An 18,377-nucleotide genomic window follows, 5' to 3' on the forward strand; every position below is an offset into this window, starting at 1 on the left:
TCTGTGTGCCCATCTATCTACCTATCTGTCTCTATATCTGTCAATAAAAGTTGGTTGCTTTGGCTGCCAAAAGGTGGCCAGCATTATGTAGAGCATAAAGTGTCATAACCCCTTTGACGTTTCACACTTTCCTTCTTTTGTATCGCATTGTATGGGAACACTTTGCAGCATATTGCTCATTGCTTCATGATACTGGAGCAAAGACGCATGCTAGGTATTCCTGGGAAGCCTCATAGGTGCTTTATAGAGACTCCCACATGCCTGTGTTGTCTTCCTTCAAACTCTGGCCCACACGTATGTCAGGGCTGTGCCCTTCCTTGTGGCCACGATCAAAAATGATGCGAAAAAACAAACTATGATGCCACCATAAGAACAAATCGATACAGAAATCAGACTAGAAACCTGCAGTTTTTAGTAGAACGAGGGTTCGTATGGTACTCTTTGTATGAATAATTTAAATCTATGGTGACAGTGATGCTCAGTTTTGTTGTCGAGCACTCTGACGATCCCATAATGACCCAACAGCTTGCGGCAAGCTACTTTGAGAACTACTGCATCATTGCTACACTGGCAATACGGACAGCACAAGGATTCTTTTCATAAAATAATTCAGTATATTTCACAAAGCACAGACATACAATGTATACGTAAATGTAGTGAATGCCATATGCGACACTTATCGTGCTCATAAACCGTACAGTCACGAAGTATGAAGCAGGGCTGTTTGTATTTACAGACTGACGTGCGGTCTCGCATACAGATATGTACAATATAAAACCTGTAACACTGGCTAACAACCAGGTACAGCAGGAAGTTAACTGCTTGGCCACAAGATGTAATAAATGTTTCCAGGTAAAAGTTCCCTCGCTTCTGTTTCATCCTTTATGTCCTCGTTTAGTAGATCGTCTGCTACAACCGTTGTTCACTTTGTGCATTTATTGTTTCGTAGAAAAGCTATCGATCAGAGAAGGCCATGCTAAAGTGAGTAATGGGGTAGTGACTGGCAGTGTGTCCAGCAATGGGATTGTTGACACACACAAATGTGGCCTTTGCAAGGTACCTTCTGTTTCTAGGCAGTCGATGGACACTCCACGAGGACGTTCGAAGCTTGATTGGAGGGGGGAGTGAGCTGAGTGACATACCAAACTTATGTTTGTACCGTCTATGTGGGATGTTGGACATTTCTGTTAACAAACCCTTCAGGAAAACCACAGCGCCCACTAACATTGCAGCAGGTAAGCAGAGCCCAGCTTGATGATTCTTTTATGCCGGCCACCCAACGTTGGTCTCGATCGCAACCATTCATGATACACTGGCACACACGTATCATCAAAACAGCAGCCAAACAATGGGCAAATGCTCGATGAACACACTAGATAGGTGGGCACTTCCAAATTTGTTGTATCAGCCACAATGCACGTGCACCACAAATTCTCCGACAGACTTCGCCATAAATTATGCTCGCAATGTATTATGTATATAAAAATATTATACACGAATGGTGAACCATGAAGCGGAGCTGTACAGCCTCTCCGTTTAGAAGTTCAAGGCCTTGCACAGGAGTCAACCACGCAGCACACCTTGAGGGTCGTCATGCAGTGTTGTACGTGCACCGTCAGAGAATCGCATCAAGACCAGGAGTCGAAAAGCACTTGCGGAAGATATTTTCTGGTCCCAGTTGACGGCTGGTTTTCTTCTTCCCGATCTTACCCATCCTTCTTGCCAGGACAGCTGCTCTTGTCTCTGGAGCTAGCAGCGAAGCATGGGGCCAGAATTTGTACACGATTGGAACTGGTACGGCTCCTTCAAAGTTGATGCTGATCATAGAACGTGGCTTCAGTGGCACCGATTCAAACACGGGCTCCTTTGGATCCCACTGCGCCTTGGAAGCCACCTTCTTACGTTTGCTAAAAAAGGAAGAGAAAAATAACAGCGATCACATGGTCACTTGTTTATAAATAGAGCCTGAAGTTTTCGGGAAATATTTTTTTCGAAATTCGGGGGGTAAAAATCGGGTAAATAAACGTGTGCACTATATTCATGCGAATTCGGGTGGAAAAACTTCCAGTATGTTAAATTCGGGGAGAAATCGGGCTCAGCTACTCAAACTAACTGTAGTGGTTTGGTACAAACGATGATGTAACTGCATTTGCTGCCAAACAATTAAGTTAGTGCCTTCCTACAGATGTCCCAGTGAGGGCAGTTTGCCGGGTAAAAATCGGGTTTCACCCTAAATAGGCAACCTTCAATTCGGGGTGCCAATTCGGGGAAGAATCGGGTAAAACCCTAAAACTTCAGGCTCTATTTATAAATCATACCAGTGGCACATACACATATGAGGGAACTGATGTTCTGAGGCCGGAACAACATCTTTCACATGCACATATGTTAACCTAAATATTTCACTTCCCATGCAAACAGCAACTATATATACACCAGAGGGTGTGGACACTTCCGCAGCATAGCGTTTGCACTATGTCACTCAAGAATGTGCGCTCCTTTGGTAGTCTTGTAATGCTCGGTGCATTAGTTGTATCAACACTGTAAACATCGTAAAAGTTTTGTCAACAACAGCTGGATACCTGGCTTTTGGTTCTTCCTGTGGTGGTCTCCGCAGTGCAATGGTGAGTTTGATGCCTCGAGTAGGGTCCGAAATGGTACTTTTCACCTGGAGGTCCAGAGCAGGTGGTGGTGGACCACTCAAGATACTGTCGCACGAGTTTTCTTCCTCCGGTGAAGGACTACGCTCTTCTTCACCAGCTTCGTAAAAGGCCTCAAGAAGTTCCTCACCCGTCGCTGTATCTCTGCTGAATAACTGAACCTATTGGCAAAAAATGAAAAATTGTATAAGAATAATAAATGCAAAAAAGGGCGTTTGCTGGCCCTGAGTAAGGTTCAGCGATGACGTTGATATAGCACATTTTTCTATTTGGTAAAAGGACGCATAATAGATACCATACAGCTTTTGAAAGCAATGTAATACTGCACTAAACAATTTCCCATGAAAGTAACGCTGCTGGGGGTTTGGGAAAGCTACAAGCAAAGCTTGTTGCTGCTGTTCTCGATGTGACCTCACAAGATGTTTTCACTGCCGAACTGCGGAGTGAACAAAATGTGATATGGGAAGCAAAACTGATGATGCCTTGGACAAAATTTGTTCTTAAGATCTGTACCCACAGCAAGTTCAAAATGTATTTTTTCTTAAACTAGAAAAACATAGCTCTAATGTTAACACTAACAAAACAGAAGTTAAGATACTTACAGTTAGCTCCTTTCTCAGCTGGTACATGTGCTTGGCTACTGGGACAAATGGCAATCGAACTGCCAAAGCATCTCCAAAGCATTCGTACAACTCTCGGTAGGTTGAGAAGCGAGCTTCAGTTACGAGGCCCTTTTCAAGGATTTTCTGATGACGAAAGCGGATTAGTAGCTCCGAGACAATCTAAAAAGGTAAATGAGCTAGAGTGAATGACATGTGACACCTGCAAATATAAATGCAAGACTATGGGAAAACACACACTGACCAATAGAGACCCGTAGACTTTGTGAGCATCATTTTTCACCTGTGCACTGGAAGGTATGCATTCCCCCAATGCACGTATCAAGTGTGGCCAGTAGACATTCAGAGATGGGTATAGATGCTTTTCTACTGTCTATAAAGATAATAATGTTGCACATGTTATACCACATGGTGCACATGGTTGAGGTTCTAGTGAATCAAAATTTGCAGTTTTGTATAAGTGATGGTAAATTTTGAGTTTATGTGCAGCCAATGTGGCACATTGTGTGCCACCGTAGCAAATTATGGGCACCAACAGAAATATAAGTACTAGGAGTGCCGCACTGGATATGGTCAAAACTACTCACTTCTACACCAAGGGCAACAAGGCCAGCAATGGCACCATAGTGGCAGCAAAACGGCCTCGATAGGTCACGAAATGACTCCTGCAGGGCACTCAGAACCTGCTCTTTTATGCGGTTAAATGGCGTGGCCCACACCCTGAAGAGGACAAGATATCGAGTTTTTTTGGAAATATGTTGTGAATTTTTGTGGACATACAGTCTTATCTCACTTTCTAGGGAAGTATTATGAACCCTGTTACAGTGGTTGTGAAACATGAACTGCATATAATAAAATGAGCCCATCACTGCTATTGCTTATTCCAGCATTTAGGATGTTGTCACATAGTATTTTTCTATATTTTGCAAGCATTCTGTTCAGGAAAAAAAGGAAAAAAGACACACAAAGTACACCATGTTGGAAACAAATCAGTGCACACAACAGCCCTTAAACCAATATATGTACCTTAAAAGTTAGTATTCAGTCTGGTCTAATTAAAATGAATAAGCCACAATGGAATTTACTGACAACTACAATATGCAGCTGCTAACAACATGCTCAGTCCTTTTTCTTTCTTAGATCATGATGCAAATTAGTTTTGGCACAGCCTGTATTGGTTAGTCCCGTAAAACCAATTGATCATGTATCGCTGTGCTTCTTGAAGCAATGTATCCAATAACTCACTTGAGAATGCCAGCTAGAAGGTGAGCAGCGGAGTCCCTTAACGACCAATGGTCATTTATTGGGTTGATTGATGCAGCCAAGGGTTCTAACATGCAATACAAAACTGCTTGAACCAGAAGTGTCAGCTGAAATGAATGACGAGAAAAAATGGTCAGCAACGTGGGCATGAGTGAAAAACAGCTGGATCAATAAACAAAAAAAAAAGGTGGATAATAGTTGTTATGAAGCTAAGATATTACGTTGTGTGGCACTATTTTTTAAGACTTTTTTTAGCTGTCACAAATTTCACAACGCAACAATGCTACACATTCCCTTGGAGTTTGGACTTCAGTTTTACTCAGAACAGAAATGCTGACCATGTCCATGCATGTATATGTTACATCAACAATTTCTAATACAAGTCAAATCATGGCGATATGCACAAGGTTGGTACTCTGTGCACTAATGCATTGCACTATTAACAAACAACTTATTGACTGGCATGAGGGTTTATTCAAATTGATATGTTGTCATACTGCGGTGGGGTTGGGGACTTGTGTCATCTGTAACATCTCCTCAGCAGAGGTATTTTAAGGATTTTAACGAATCAACGGGCAGCACAAGCCTTAATGAAAGTAATAGTTCCTCATGTTTGTGGGATGTCAAAGGAAGGCAGAATGAAGTGGACAAATCGTTCACAGACTACAGAAAAAAAACACAGCAAGACAACAAAGTTGAACCTATTGACAGGACATACAATAGTATTTCGAGACAAAACGTACATAGGGCTTTGTGCCTAGAAAGAGTGTTGGGTTGTTTACAAGTGCATGAATGGTCTTCAAAAGCTTGCTCAGCTGTGCCAAGTCATGGTTCATTTTTCGTACCTACAGGGAACAAAAGTGTTATGTTTGTAGCGACAGACTCAATCTGAATCGTCGCATTATTAACCACTCTGGTACAGAATACAGCTTACTTACACCTATCGACACAAAATTGACTAAGAAAGGCAACACTGGTGCAAGGCATGGGTTAGTGTGAAGATCGTCGAGGGCCAACTGAAAAGAGAGATAAATGCTGTGCTCAGCGTACTGCCTAAGGGCACAGGCCATAACAAGGGGTGGTTTCAGAAGCCTAAGCTAGACATAAAGTAACATCAACAGGCTCAATAATTGTCAGAAGAAAACAAGAAAACCAAACGCCAATGGGTACAGAGCACCTGCGGGTAAGGATTCTTCCGAGTGACGTCATTATTTGATTTCCTGATGTGTAGCTCGGGGTACCTTCCACAGTAAGTACCCAACCAGAATATTTCACAGGGGCTATATATGTCTGACGTGGAATAAAATAGGAACCAAAATAGTAAAAGGACTGACAATTAGTGTCAGTCACACTGCTTTAAGGCAATAACCCTTTTTTATTTATTTATTTACTTATGCTCTTACGCTACAATACCTTATGGTATTACAGTAGCAGGGGTACATACAGATTTGTAAGTATTAAGTAATAAGTACAACATGCAAAAGATAAAAAAGCACTCCTGTGTACAACAACACGTGCTCAGGTCTAGACGCGATTCCACTCGCCTATAGTTCAAGGAAAGAATTAATGTTTGATTTTCTTTGATTGTCATTCCAGTACTGAAGCTTTTTAATATGTGTAATCAAATGTTCAACTCACCTGTAGCAATTGTTCATTGCTGCCGAAAATAGCCTTCGTAACTTCATCGTAGTACTGCATGTGAGAGGGTGTCACGGGCAGCTGTATCTGTTTCTTGCAGCTTCCTGTAAATATGTTTCACAGTTTATAGTATGCATTTAAAAAAGCAATGAACACTTCAAGTGAAGTTTTGCCAAAAGAAATTTAAACACCAGTAAAGCAAGGCATACCGGCGTAGCCCTCTTCAGGCTTGACCCCCTCCACCATGAGCCATTTAGCTGGAGAGCAAAACAACCACGCATTAAAATATTAGCAAAATGTATACGACGGGACGAAGCATTGACTACCTGATCCCACATGACTATCACCGACGTTCTGCACCAGACACACAGTGGTACAACAGTGGATGCAATGACTCACCTTGTACAACGGGCTCGGTAGGCACATCCAGGTTCAGAGGCAGATCGAGAATTTCCTGAAAATTCACTTCACGATCTTCGGGGCAGAACACATCTGCTTCTTTGATGTAATGGAATGCGAGAGGTTCAGAACTGCCATATCCGTAGATCGGCTGCAAGTTCCGTAAAAAAACGTTATTGTCCATAACTGAGATGTGACACTGTCAGCTTACCTCTACATCGCTCCACAGCAATGCCCGTCTTACGTCGTCGCATGTCAACTTTCTCCGTTTGGCATGCCGCATAAACTGGCCACTGTTCTGTAACATTAAGGTTGTGCAACGCTAAAGCCAGTCACGTATTTCAGGAACGTTCGCAAATTCTTACCTGAGCGACCTCACGAAGTCTGTAGTTGAGGTCCTCAGTTAGCAGACTCAGCGCCTGATCTGAAACGTCACCGTGCCCACCGGCTTCCGCAAACAACCGAACAGAGTCTCTCGGAAATTGACTGTACTTCTTTTCGTCGACTTTCTTCTCCTCAACATTCTCTTGGTTCGTACGTGCTTCTGCCATTCCAGTGCAGAAGCAACTTCAAAGTTTAAGTACTGCAAAGCATTATTCATTCGTAACATTTCGAAACATTTCGTACACCACGACGCGACAGAGTGCAGACATATTCCGTGTTGTAGTTGTTGACCTTGCGGAGCGCTTTCCTCTATTTCCGCTAGGATTATCGGATAAGCGTTCTCTAAAACGAAACCACGATACTAAAAACGAAAAATTGTATATGTGACGCGTGAGATGTACGAATCATGTTTCTTGCCATGTGCGACGCGGTGTCATACGATATGCTAATGACAAACTTGTAATTAATTTCAGGTGCATTGACCAGAGGAGTCGAGTCGAGTGCCTAGAGGATGGGAGGGGTGGGTGAGAGGGGTGAGAGACCTATTCACGGAAGGGAGAGGGCGGTATTGGTAAACGCTGTCGCAATGGCAAGGTTGGATCGCAAGAAGCTGCGGATGAACTTACTTGCACTTACAACTTGCTTACGAAAACGGTTCTGATGAACTATGTGGAGAAAACTGAAGTACCTCATCCTGATCTCATTCATCTGGATTGGCGGAGTCTGCTACTTCGTGCTGAAGCGATGGGAAAATGACAAGGTACGTTGACCAGTGCTTCGAAACATGAATCATGATAGGCACTGGTTTCTTACGTGGCTCCCACATGGGCATATGGAGCTGCTTCAGATCCGACTACTGACGAAACTAATTGGCTTTATGCGGAATATCTAGAACAGAGGCCCGAGTCTGGTGTATGTGATGTGCTAGAAATTGCGCGCGAATTCTGCCTAGTAATTTGTACTAATGTATGACGTGTTGTAATTCTTCCTCACACACCGCGACTATACGATATGACATATAATGTTTTTTTCTTGTGATCAGATGTAAGTAAAAGCCCTATGCCGCCGTAATTCAGCCATGTCCTATGCGTATAACTCCTGCGATGCGCCCTAGCCGAGCAGCGTATACGTATCTGCACATTTTGTTACACAGACTTCGTGCTAAAGGACTCCACATAGATGTCCTGAACAAATACTGGTTAAAAATACAAATACAAAAATATAAAAACAAATACAAAAGCTGGTTTAAAAAAACAAGAAGAAAACATCATTTCCCCGTATTTGTTTCTAACATTCCCAGCACATGTTTTGGTCACTCGAACATTCACCTGACAGATCGTAAAAAAAGAAGAAAAAAAGAGCTAATTTTGATCTACTTTTAGGACACAGAAAACCATGCCCTTCGTCTCAAAGACACGCCATCAGGGAGCTCCCTCATGAGGCAGTTCACAGACGGTCAAGTGTCATGGAAGTACTTCGATGAAAAAGCCTACATCTCCAAATCTCAACTCGGTGCCTCGGCTGACGCGTACGAACGCAACAAGTTCAATCAGCAGGCAAGCGATGCGTTGCCTAGCAACCGTGTCATCCCAGACACGAGGAATCCGCAGTGTGCAAACCAACGCTTCGACGAGCAAGACCTCCCGCCTACTAGCGTCATAATAACGTTCCATAATGAGGCAAGGTCAGCGCTACTGAGAACAGTAGTGAGGTAAGTTGTAAGCCTATAGTATTACGTCTGTTCAGAAAAAGTGGGGTGATTGTTGTTTGTCTAAGCAGTGTTTGTCCTGTTGCACATTGCAGCGTTTTGAACCGCAGCCCACCGCACCTGATACAGGAGATTATTTTAGTGGACGACTTTAGTGACGATCGTAAGTCAATGGAGCCTCGCGTAGTATTTCCTCGGGCTCGTCAGTGAGTAAATACATGTAACGACAAAAAAATCTTGCAGCTTCCGATGGCCAGGAGCTCACAAGCATACAGAAAGTTCGCATCATAAGGAACAACAAAAGGGAAGGTAAGAGTGTGTTGCATTTGTGTAAACTCATAGTGATCACCAGAAAAAGAAGTGCTGAATAATGCTGAAGAGGACAGCACATAGTTACAACCAGAAGTTTGCACAGTCACAAGCATTTGTGTAAACTCTCCCAAACTTGGCCGAAAGAAAAGAAAATTGTTCAGTAACTGTTGCGCTGGACAGCACATAGTGACAACCAGAAGCTGTACTGTCTCATGATGGATTAACTATGTGAGTTATGTTCTGCCTATTAGTGCAGTGATGTGGGCTTCTGTGCTGTATGTACCAGCATTGCTAGCAGAAGGAAGGAATAAACCCCCACGTCACCCTCATGCGCTCCTAGGCTACAGGTGTTGTCGACGACAGTGGAGTGACATTTAATTGCTGGTTGTGTCTCGGAAGATACGGGCAGCCTTATCCCTGGACGCTGTTCCTCAGAATAATCCTCCTCATAACACGTACGCTTTTAAGCACAGTTGTGCGTGTATGCTGTATAAACTGTCATGGAAAGAGTGCTTTTTCCTTTTTTTTTTTTTTTTTGTTCTGATCTGTCTTGTGGAAGATTCTGAACATTGAGCTGCTTAAATGAAAAATGGGGTGACACATCACAAAGATGCTCTTTGCAGCTTGTCAGGCGTTCTCAAACTGGGTTCTGCGACGCAGTTACCGCGAGCTACGTATTTACTCGCGTATTGAACGCACCCCAACTTGAAAGCTGAAATGCTGGTGCTTTTTTGTTTCCCGCGTCCCCCGACTTTAGTTGCACGGCCGGATTGTCTCGCGCAGTTCCAGCTTGCCAGCACATCGCGCTCGCACGGCCGCTCGTCAGACGACCGCTCGAGAGAATCGCGGCGTTCGATTCCGGGGTGATCGCCGCGGATATCAACCAGATGGAGCGCCTGGCACCAGAGCCACAGAGCCAGAGCGATGAACGACAAATGCGACGGACATCGAGGAGTATTTCGTCCACGCTTGATAGAACGAAATACCATTTGATGTTGGAGAATCGGAATAAATCGCGATGATGAGGCAGAATGGCGACGTTCGATTCCGGGGAGAATGCCGCGAATATCTCGGAATAAATCGCGACGATGAGGCAGAATAGGGACGTTCGATTCCGGAGAGATCGCCGCGAATATCTCGGAATAAATCCCGACGATGAGGCAGGGTCGCGACTTTCGATTCCTGGGAGATCGTCGCGAATGTCTCGGAATAAATCGCGACGATGAGGCAGAATCGCGACGTTTAGTTTCGGGGAAATCGCCGCGAATGTATCGGAATAAATCGCGACGATGAGGCAGAATTGCGACGTACGACTCCGGGGAGATCGCCGCGAATACAGTATCTCGGAATAAATCGCGACGATGAGGCAGAGTCGCGACGTTCGATTCCGGGGAGATCGCCACGAATATCTCGGAATAAATCGCGACGATGAGGCAGAATAGGGACGTTCGATTCCGGGGAGATCGCCGCGAATATCTCGGAATAAATCGCGACGATGAGGCAGAATAGGGACGTTCGATTCCGGGGAGATCGCCACGAATATCTCGGAATAAATCGCGACGATGAGGCAGAATAGGGACGTTCGATTCCGGGGAGATCGCCGCGAATATCTCGGAATAAATCGCGACGATGAGGCAGAATCGCGACGTTTAGTTTCGGGGAGATCGCCGCGAATGTATCGGAATAAATCGCGACGATGAGGCAGAATTGCGACGTACGACTCAGGGGAGATCGCCGCGGATATCAAACGGAAGCTAAGTGTTGGGTTCCAATTTTCCTCCGCGTATTGAACGCACCCCCTCAATGGCGCGAAACTGTTTGGTAAAAAATGTGCGTCTTATACGCGAGTAAATATGGTACATATAAGGATGTAGCACATTACAGTCTCGGTTAAATCCCCACTGGGCTTGTCCCAGATGTATTTAATTGTTTGTTTGGTGGAATAAAAATAACTGTGTGCCCTATTATTAGTTTTGTGCGATCCAACTTGTGTTCTTGAAAAAGTAGATCGTGAGCTGAGGGGGGGGGGGGGGGTTTCCTCCAGTGTGCCCACAAATGTTCCCTGGTCCCACAAAGTTTGAGAACCCCTGCAATAAATTCTCCACAGTCTACACAACTGCTCTATAGGCTCTTGTGCAAATATAAGCAACATACCTTCTCTAGTTGGATAGCACTTTTGCTGTCCTGTATTCCCTCACAACTTCAGTGCCTCCACATTTCAAAGGATTAGGGATTTCCCTGGACAGCTGTCATACATGCAGAGAGTTTGATACTTCAATGTCTCTGTAAGGACTGTGTTACAAAAGGAAGGCTTCGTTACAGGCCTAGTACGGTCACGGGTGAGAGGTGCAGATGCTGCAGTAGCTCCAGTGTTGACTTTCTTGGACAGTCACTGTGAATGCAACGTCAACTGGCTCCAGCCTTTGCTGCAAAGAGTCAAAGAGGATCACCGAAGAGTGGTCTGTCCTGTGATAGATGTTATTAACATGGACCATTTCAAGTATTATGGAGCTTCAGCAGATTTAAGAGGAGGTACAGCTTCATACTTGTCAGTAACACAAGGTAAAACGAGATGCAGTGAATACGTTTACTGTCATTACAGGATTTGATTGGAACCTTGTTTTCAAGTGGGAATTCCTTTCAAACGATGACCGGCAGCAGAGGGCCATCAATCCCACACTGCCAATCAGGTGAGAGTTTTTAGCATTTAGTTTCGTCCAAACATGCTCTATACATCTTTATGTTGCAGAACGCCAATGATAGCTGGAGGGCTCTTTGTCATGAACCGCGAATATTTCAATAAGCTCGGAAAATACGACACCATGATGGACATTTGGGGTGGAGAAAACCTGGGTAAGATTTGATACTAGGGTCAACTGGTAGCACAGGTTTTATTTGCAGAATCCAATGGTCCACAGAAATGTGACGAAAACCCAATTTCATCTTTCATTAATTTTTTTACTTAATGACACTACTGAGCATGAACGTTTCACATTCATTGTATTCATGTGATGAAAAATTGATAAGAAGGCCTTTTCAGGAACAAAAAGTGATGCCACACTGAGAAGGCAATAACACAATTGTAACCTGTATATGTTTAGGGCCCTGTGTTTTCAGGTAAAACCCGTCTATACCCCCCTCCCCAAATTTATATCATCATGACATGGGGCAAAACCTGAAAAAAAAAAAACAAAAAAACAAAAATGAACATGGCAAAGTGCCAATTCAGCAACTAATATGGGCACTGGAGAACATTGAGCACAGCTGTTTCGTATCTTGTGTTAACCTAAATTGCGAGGAGCGATTTTTTTTAAATTTAATTTTCCACCCAAAAATGTACTTTTCCACGTATAATATCACCAGATTTTTATGCCCCCCCCACCCCATTTTCAAAAAACATAAAACTCGAAAACACAGGGCCCTATATATAATGTGTTCTCTCTCTCTATGTTCACTACAATTGCATGTGTTTCTCAGAGATCTCGTTTCGTGTGTGGCAATGTGGAGGTCAACTGGAGATTATCCCGTGCAGCCGTGTGGGACACGTGTTTCGGAAGCAGCACCCCTACTCTTTCCCCGGGGGGAGTGGCAATGTATTTGCTAGGTATGTCATCTTTGAAAGGATGATGGCACCGAAAACTTACAATTACATTGTAGTTTATGTAGCCTTAATGTAGCCTTAATGTAGCCTTAATGTAGCCTTATGTAGCCTTATCATGAGTCAATAGCCTTATCATGATGACTGTAATGGCCAACAACTGCGTAACAACGATTTTAATTATTGAGTCGGGAAGATCTCATCTGTGCCCACACAATCGTATCCAGGAACACACGGAGAGCAGCTGAAGTGTGGATGGACGAGTACAAAAAGTATTACTATGCAACTGTCCCGGTTGCCAGGAATGTCCCCATGGGCAGGTAAGCCAGTGAACGTTCACACCCAAACACCGCTCAGCGTCCAGGCACCAACGTTACGCTTTGGTCTCTTACAGCGTTCGGGAGAGAACGGAGCTCCGCAAGCGGCTGAAGTGCCATTCTTTCAAGTGGTACCTGGAAAACGTGTATCCAGAGCTCAAGTAGGAAATGGTTTAAAGGGGCACTGAAATGCAAAAACAAGTTCACTTCAAATTACGTTACACGCTATGTTAATTTCATACTCGTTATCATCATTCAAAGCTTTGATTCCGTTTCGAAGCTACAAGAAAAATTATATAGAACTCTTTCTTGCTTCGGTGCTAAGCAGTGAACAGCGCTTCGGCTCGTGCATCGGTGTTTTTAGTCGAACCTGCGCGCGCTATGCCATGGAGCAGTCCCGGTTAAAAAAATAGTGCGCGTCGGGAAGCGCACTGGCGTCGCTGTCCGAAGGACGTGGAGATAAATGTTGTCAGTGGAACATTTGCTAGAACTGTTGTGGGCAACAATTCAGTGAATCGGTATCGAAAAATGCAGCAGTGCGCATCATGCCGCGCATATATGAAACACTATGATGGGACTCATTCCAAATCCACATATGCACGATAGGTAAGCGCGCACTTCTCCCGCTGTCTCATTGGATGCCGCCAATCTTTGACTCCTGGGGATCCCATTCGTTGCCGCCAAAGACGGCTGTGCTTTCATTGCATTTTTCTTCTAAATGGTAGAGCTGTGTGAACTAATTTTGTTTGAATTGTACTATAATTGAAGCACGGACTTTCATTTGAGAGCAAGTTGTTTTTGCATTTTAGTGCCCGTTTTAAGTTTTGGTCCTGTGGCAGTTACGGCATTTGGCAGTTTGAAACAGAATTCTGTAGACCGTTATTTTGCATTTAAAGGGTTCCTTCTGGTGGGCACACTGGAGCCTTTCGTCAAGGGAGGCAGTGCCTCGACACCCTCGGTGGAGGAGAGGGCTTCCACATAGGCCACTTTGCCTGCCATGGAGCAGGCGGCAACCAGGAATGGACCGTGAACGATGACCACATAGCGCACGGCAGGTACTGTCTAAGTATCGACCATTCGTCTGCCGGGAGTCCCGTGCTCCTCAGGTCGTGTCGGGGTGACGAATCACAGGTGGGTATTTGGTTACTTTGTTTGTTTGTTGCATGTGCATGTCAGAGCACATACCACTGTACAGTGAAGTTTACGGAACACGCTCTGGCACATTCCTTCCTCAGGGTGACACACTGAAGGACTTGTAAACAGGTGACTAGGTTACCTAGGTATATGCCCAAGTCCGTAGGGCTCCATTCGCTGCTAGTGTGCCACGCTGACGAACCAATGCGCCGGAGCGTGTTCCGTAGACTTTTGTCCAGCACTGGACTATCCTAAGACGTGAACATAGCAGCAGTTTGATACAGTGGCAGCATGGTAGCCAGAATTTTTTTTTTTTTTGGGGGGGGGGGGTGCATGGGGACTTTACATGGGTGGGGAGGCGTTTCCTCTCCTCAGTGCACTACCAAAGGTACGATTTTGGGGGTTTGACCCCATAACCTTCCCTCTTCCGGCTACGCCCACGTACGGTGGTACTTAGTCACCTTAACTAAGAAACTGGAGTAGAACTGTCACAAGAACTGCTCTTGCTTTGTTCCGCAGAAATGGACCTGGAAGAACCAACAGATTAAACACCTTAATCACAACTTGTGTTTGGACAGTGATAGAGGTGACATTGCAGCCCAGCCTTGCCAAAAAGAACGTTCCTCTCAACAGTGGCAGCTCGTTAGTTGACAGCACTCTGCTCACAGTGTAGAGTGATCGCGTTCAGTGTGCGATCACCCGCGACGCCAGCTCCAAGTTACTCACTCGCATCATCCCGTGACATCATCAACGACATCATCGACGTGAATGCCTTGCACAAGTTGTGCAGAAGATCTTACAGCAAGAGGATGCAAGCAAAATAGTGCGCTTTTCCATTTCACCGTTGTTCAGGTCTTTGAGAGGAAGAGAGAGAGCAGCATCAGTGAAGTGAAACACACCACACTGGTGTCTCTTGGTTTACAACAAACACCACCATTTGTGGATGTTGGGCTTGTGTTATTTCATAATGGCCAAGGGATTGTCAAGCTTACAAGCCCTTATCATTCAAAAACCAACTGAATTCAACAGACACTGCACAGAACGTCGGTGGAGCTAAATCTGCGGGAGAGCCACCAAAGTGAGGGATGCCGAGGCTACATACTTTTGTGGCGCAAAAGAATGCATACGTATTTATGAAAAATGCAATATCCGTGTTTAGTTAGTAAGTGGCTTTCTCTGTCTACATCTCCAAACGTAACCAACACCAGGTCACTCCTTGAGGAACATCACATCTCCAAAAAGAAAATGTTCATATATCCATACTTGTATGTTGCTTCAAATACCATGGCCTAGTCATCCGAGTACTTAAGTGCTACTGTCTCTGTGTACCAGCAACAACTTGTACCGTCAACTTCTGGTTATCCTGCGAGAGTAATCATTGGACCCAGAATAACAATGCTTCAGGTCCACGTTATTGTTGGGAATATTTGTATGAAGTCTCATTGTGCACCGCATCAGGTTGATTTTGTACTCTAAGCACAGACCTGTCCGAGGTAAGCAGGCATAAAATTTAGACAATATATTTCTACTTCTGTTCTTTCAATCTTGCACAAGTATTACAGTGCCAGTCATGCTGTGCATTAAGTTATTTTCGTGTCACAAGTTCCCTCTATTCAGTTTACTCAAAATACTGAGCCTGTTTTTTTTTCTTTTTTTTCTATTATTATTTGTCCTCTGTGCAATGTTTTGTATTGAAAAGTGGAAGGCTTATATACTGCCAAGGATTGTGTGCCGATTTTAACAGTACTTGTTTAAGAGGTGCTGTTCCAATGTTTCTGGTGTATTAATGAGTATGAGTAACGCGGTTGCGACACTTTGCCCAAAAATGTAATGACCGTGACTGACACAGGTCAGTTTTACGGCAACTGGCCCTAAGAAACGTGACAAAAGTCTGCACTGCAGATGCCGAAACCGATCCGACAGTGACATCACGGCGCGCAGCCACACCAACTGAGTTTTAGAAAACTGAGTTTTAGTTCTGAAATGAGTTGTGGGAGTGATCATGTGCTTATGACAACTAGTAGGCGTGGCGGAGGCTTTCGCTGTTTCCTCAATTCTTTGTTGTGCATCAATCAATCAATCAAATCTACCAAAGTGTCGCAACCCCTTTAGAATAAGCAACCAACCCAGTTAGATAAAAGGTACGTCAGTGGAGAGAAGCTGAGTGTTACTTGTCTTCACGTCAGAACTGTCGTCGTTATGCTCAAAGCCAAAGAGACGTGCAACTGCAGCACTTACCAGAGTTCACTCGTCTTCCATAAGAGAAAAAGAAGTGGCTGTACCTCCGTGTATGGTTTGGCACAATGTTAGCCCGATTTCCCGATGCGGTGAAATACGGGCACCAGTTACATATCACAAGTTTCGCACTGCAAGGAGGTGCAGTGTTGCCACTAACGTAAAGAGCTCCAGAAGCTGCTTTTCGATTCTCGCTATTGATAATTTGTGACTGTGTGTCGCGAGTCAGCCATGATCATGGGCGGCGCTACGGTGGTAATTCTCATTATTGACTGACTGGATTTGACATCGCTACGTACTTCTGAATGACATCAAATAAAACTGCTGGAGAGCACATTTCTTGTCATGTCTTGAGCAGATTGTTGCGGATCATTGTTTCGGGTTGTATAGTGTAAACGACCAGGAAAGTTTCGTTTAGACTAGACCAGACTCTCTTAAAGGAACAGTCGCATCCGTTCCAGTCGATTTTGGAACTGTTGCGTCATTTTATTCTTCGTGAACCTAGGAGCACACGGTATCGAAAATCCTACACTAAATAGTGAAGTAATTTGTCTGTTATACGACGGAATACATGACAAGAGCAGATGCACGATGTTGAGAGTATGCAGGAATCCCTTCTCTGGAAAAACAACAAGATGTCACTCCCTAAGAACCAATGAGGGCGCGACCTTAGGAAAGCAATGCTGTGGGCATCTCATAAAGTTAAAGGGGAGCCTGTACGGCGCCTTTCCTCACCCGAGCGCCGCACTCTTACACCTCCGATTGGAAACGTCGTCACGCCACGGGAGCTTCTGTAGCCACCAACGTTGTGGTAGCCACGGAAGAGGTGCTGATCTGTAAAATTTGTTTATCTAATATCTAAGCACTTTTCGGACAAAAAAAGGAAATTTGCCAGGTCAGCCGATGCTAAACACAGTTGTATGGGTTTCCTAATTGGTAAATCCTAATTAAATTAGTTAAATATAATTATTAGAATAATTAGATATAATTATTATTCTAATTAATCCTAATTAAATCCAAACAGACCATTTTTGGTTCGACCGCGTTAAATATTGCTGCGTGCGCTACACAGAAAACTAATTATTGAAAAATATACTTACGGCTACAGGGCCCAAAAGTCCAGTCTCTTATTCCGCAGTTCACACGCTCATAATTTTTGACGTCTTAAAACTAGCAGCCATGTGTGCTTCAAAAGGAGGGGTGTCACAGGTATATAGTGAGAACAGGTCTCGGAAGCTGAAAGTAAACCTAGGTCAGCTGAAAAACCTTTGCAAACCATGCAGAGTGCCCTATGTGAGTGTGGAAAAAGTACCAATACTGTAGTAGTAAAAGTAAAGTAACAGCAACCGTGTCCAAGTGTGGGGCCCGTAAATTATGCCCGTATGTAATACCCGTAAGCGGCCATGGGGTAAAATAAATAAATAAATAAATTATGCCAGTAAATGCAGTATTGTTACTCGAGTCGCACGACGCTCCTTTAGTACTACGGAGTAATGCAGTGGCGTTGCTTCATGTAATTGTTTTCAGTATTACAGTTTTTCAATTCCTCTATTGGAGTGCCCTCTACACGTAAACTGGTGCACGTCAACGGTATTTACACTTTGTGCATTAATTTGATTTAATGCGGTGCATTATAGAACAACTTTATTTTAATGGTGATGAGTGGGAAGTCTCAATGCCAGGGGAGATACTCTACCCTATTGCTAGCGGTAATAAAGTGAAATATAATAATTAGTCTCCTCACAGTGAGGACCGTAGTCTTACGGAGTCCAAAAAGTTTACAAGTGCTTTTAGGGCAGAGCGTCTGTGGGCTGGATTTGGTCATGGACCAAGCGAGTTTGACATAGTGCAAGGTCAGGAGTCCATCTGTTTTAGAGACATCTGTGCTCTAGCTCTTCCAGATCAGCATAAGATGCTTTAAACACCGTCAAAATTTTAAAGACCATATGTATGATGATGTTTCATGTTGCACAAGCACAAGGAAGCAGGACGCATGATTATGTGCTTTGTAATTTTGCACGCATCCCACAGAAGAGCCTCGACGATGCCAATACAACGTTCCCGGACCCACAAGGAAGGTACGCATACCTGAGCCTTTGTCGAGGAACA

The 18,377-nt window shown here is 44.1% G+C and overlaps 2 protein-coding genes across 2 annotated transcripts; one reads left to right on the plus strand and one right to left on the minus strand.

Moving 5' to 3' along the window:
• Positions 1 to 591: 591 nt before the first annotated feature.
• LOC135401404 (TAF6-like RNA polymerase II p300/CBP-associated factor-associated factor 65 kDa subunit 6L) lies at positions 592 to 7,254 on the minus strand. Its single transcript, XM_064633798.1, has 13 exons — positions 6,946 to 7,254; positions 6,792 to 6,878; positions 6,581 to 6,731; positions 6,391 to 6,438; positions 6,182 to 6,285; positions 5,482 to 5,559; positions 5,287 to 5,388; positions 4,526 to 4,650; positions 3,868 to 4,000; positions 3,525 to 3,653; positions 3,263 to 3,442; positions 2,583 to 2,821; positions 592 to 1,907 (listed from the first exon to the last, which is right to left on the minus strand). Exons 1-13 carry the CDS (start codon positions 7,129 to 7,131, stop codon positions 1,616 to 1,618), a joined length of 1,854 nt encoding a protein of 617 aa, XP_064489868.1. The 5' UTR covers positions 7,132 to 7,254; the 3' UTR covers positions 592 to 1,615.
• Positions 7,255 to 7,508: 254 nt separating this feature from the next.
• LOC135401405 (polypeptide N-acetylgalactosaminyltransferase 2-like) lies at positions 7,509 to 16,602 on the plus strand. Its single transcript, XM_064633799.1, has 12 exons — positions 7,509 to 7,724; positions 8,347 to 8,675; positions 8,768 to 8,835; positions 8,916 to 8,981; positions 11,307 to 11,516; positions 11,587 to 11,674; positions 11,734 to 11,837; positions 12,462 to 12,588; positions 12,810 to 12,902; positions 12,977 to 13,060; positions 13,796 to 14,030; positions 14,553 to 16,602. Exons 1-12 carry the CDS (start codon positions 7,632 to 7,634, stop codon positions 14,682 to 14,684), a joined length of 1,629 nt encoding a protein of 542 aa, XP_064489869.1. The 5' UTR covers positions 7,509 to 7,631; the 3' UTR covers positions 14,685 to 16,602.
• The last annotated feature ends 1,775 nt before the right edge of the window (positions 16,603 to 18,377 follow it).

Source organism: Ornithodoros turicata, chromosome 7 (genome assembly GCF_037126465.1).
Source record: "Ornithodoros turicata isolate Travis chromosome 7, ASM3712646v1, whole genome shotgun sequence".
Classification (NCBI taxonomy): domain Eukaryota; kingdom Metazoa; phylum Arthropoda; class Arachnida; order Ixodida; family Argasidae; genus Ornithodoros; species Ornithodoros turicata.

Excerpts from the sequence above, each read along its gene's own strand:
- LOC135401405 (XM_064633799.1), top strand. The coding sequence starts at position 7,632 with ATGTGGAGAAAACTGAAGTACCTCATCCTGATCTCATTCATCTGGATT. Across the intron at positions 8,982-11,306 it reads AAGGAACAACAAAAGGGAAG|GCCTAGTACGGTCACGGGTG; the intron begins GTAAGAGTGTGT and ends GCTTCGTTACAG. Across the intron at positions 11,675-11,733 it reads AATCCCACACTGCCAATCAG|AACGCCAATGATAGCTGGAG; the intron begins GTGAGAGTTTTT and ends TTTATGTTGCAG.
- LOC135401404 (XM_064633798.1), bottom strand. The coding sequence starts at position 7,131 with ATGGCAGAAGCACGTACGAACCAAGAGAATGTTGAGGAGAAGAAAGTC. Across the intron at positions 5,389-5,481 it reads TCAATTTTGTGTCGATAGGT|GTACGAAAAATGAACCATGA; the intron begins GTAAGTAAGCTG and ends TGTTCCCTGTAG. Across the intron at positions 2,822-3,262 it reads AGCTGAGAAAGGAGCTAACT|GTTCAGTTATTCAGCAGAGA; the intron begins GTAAGTATCTTA and ends TTTTGCCAATAG.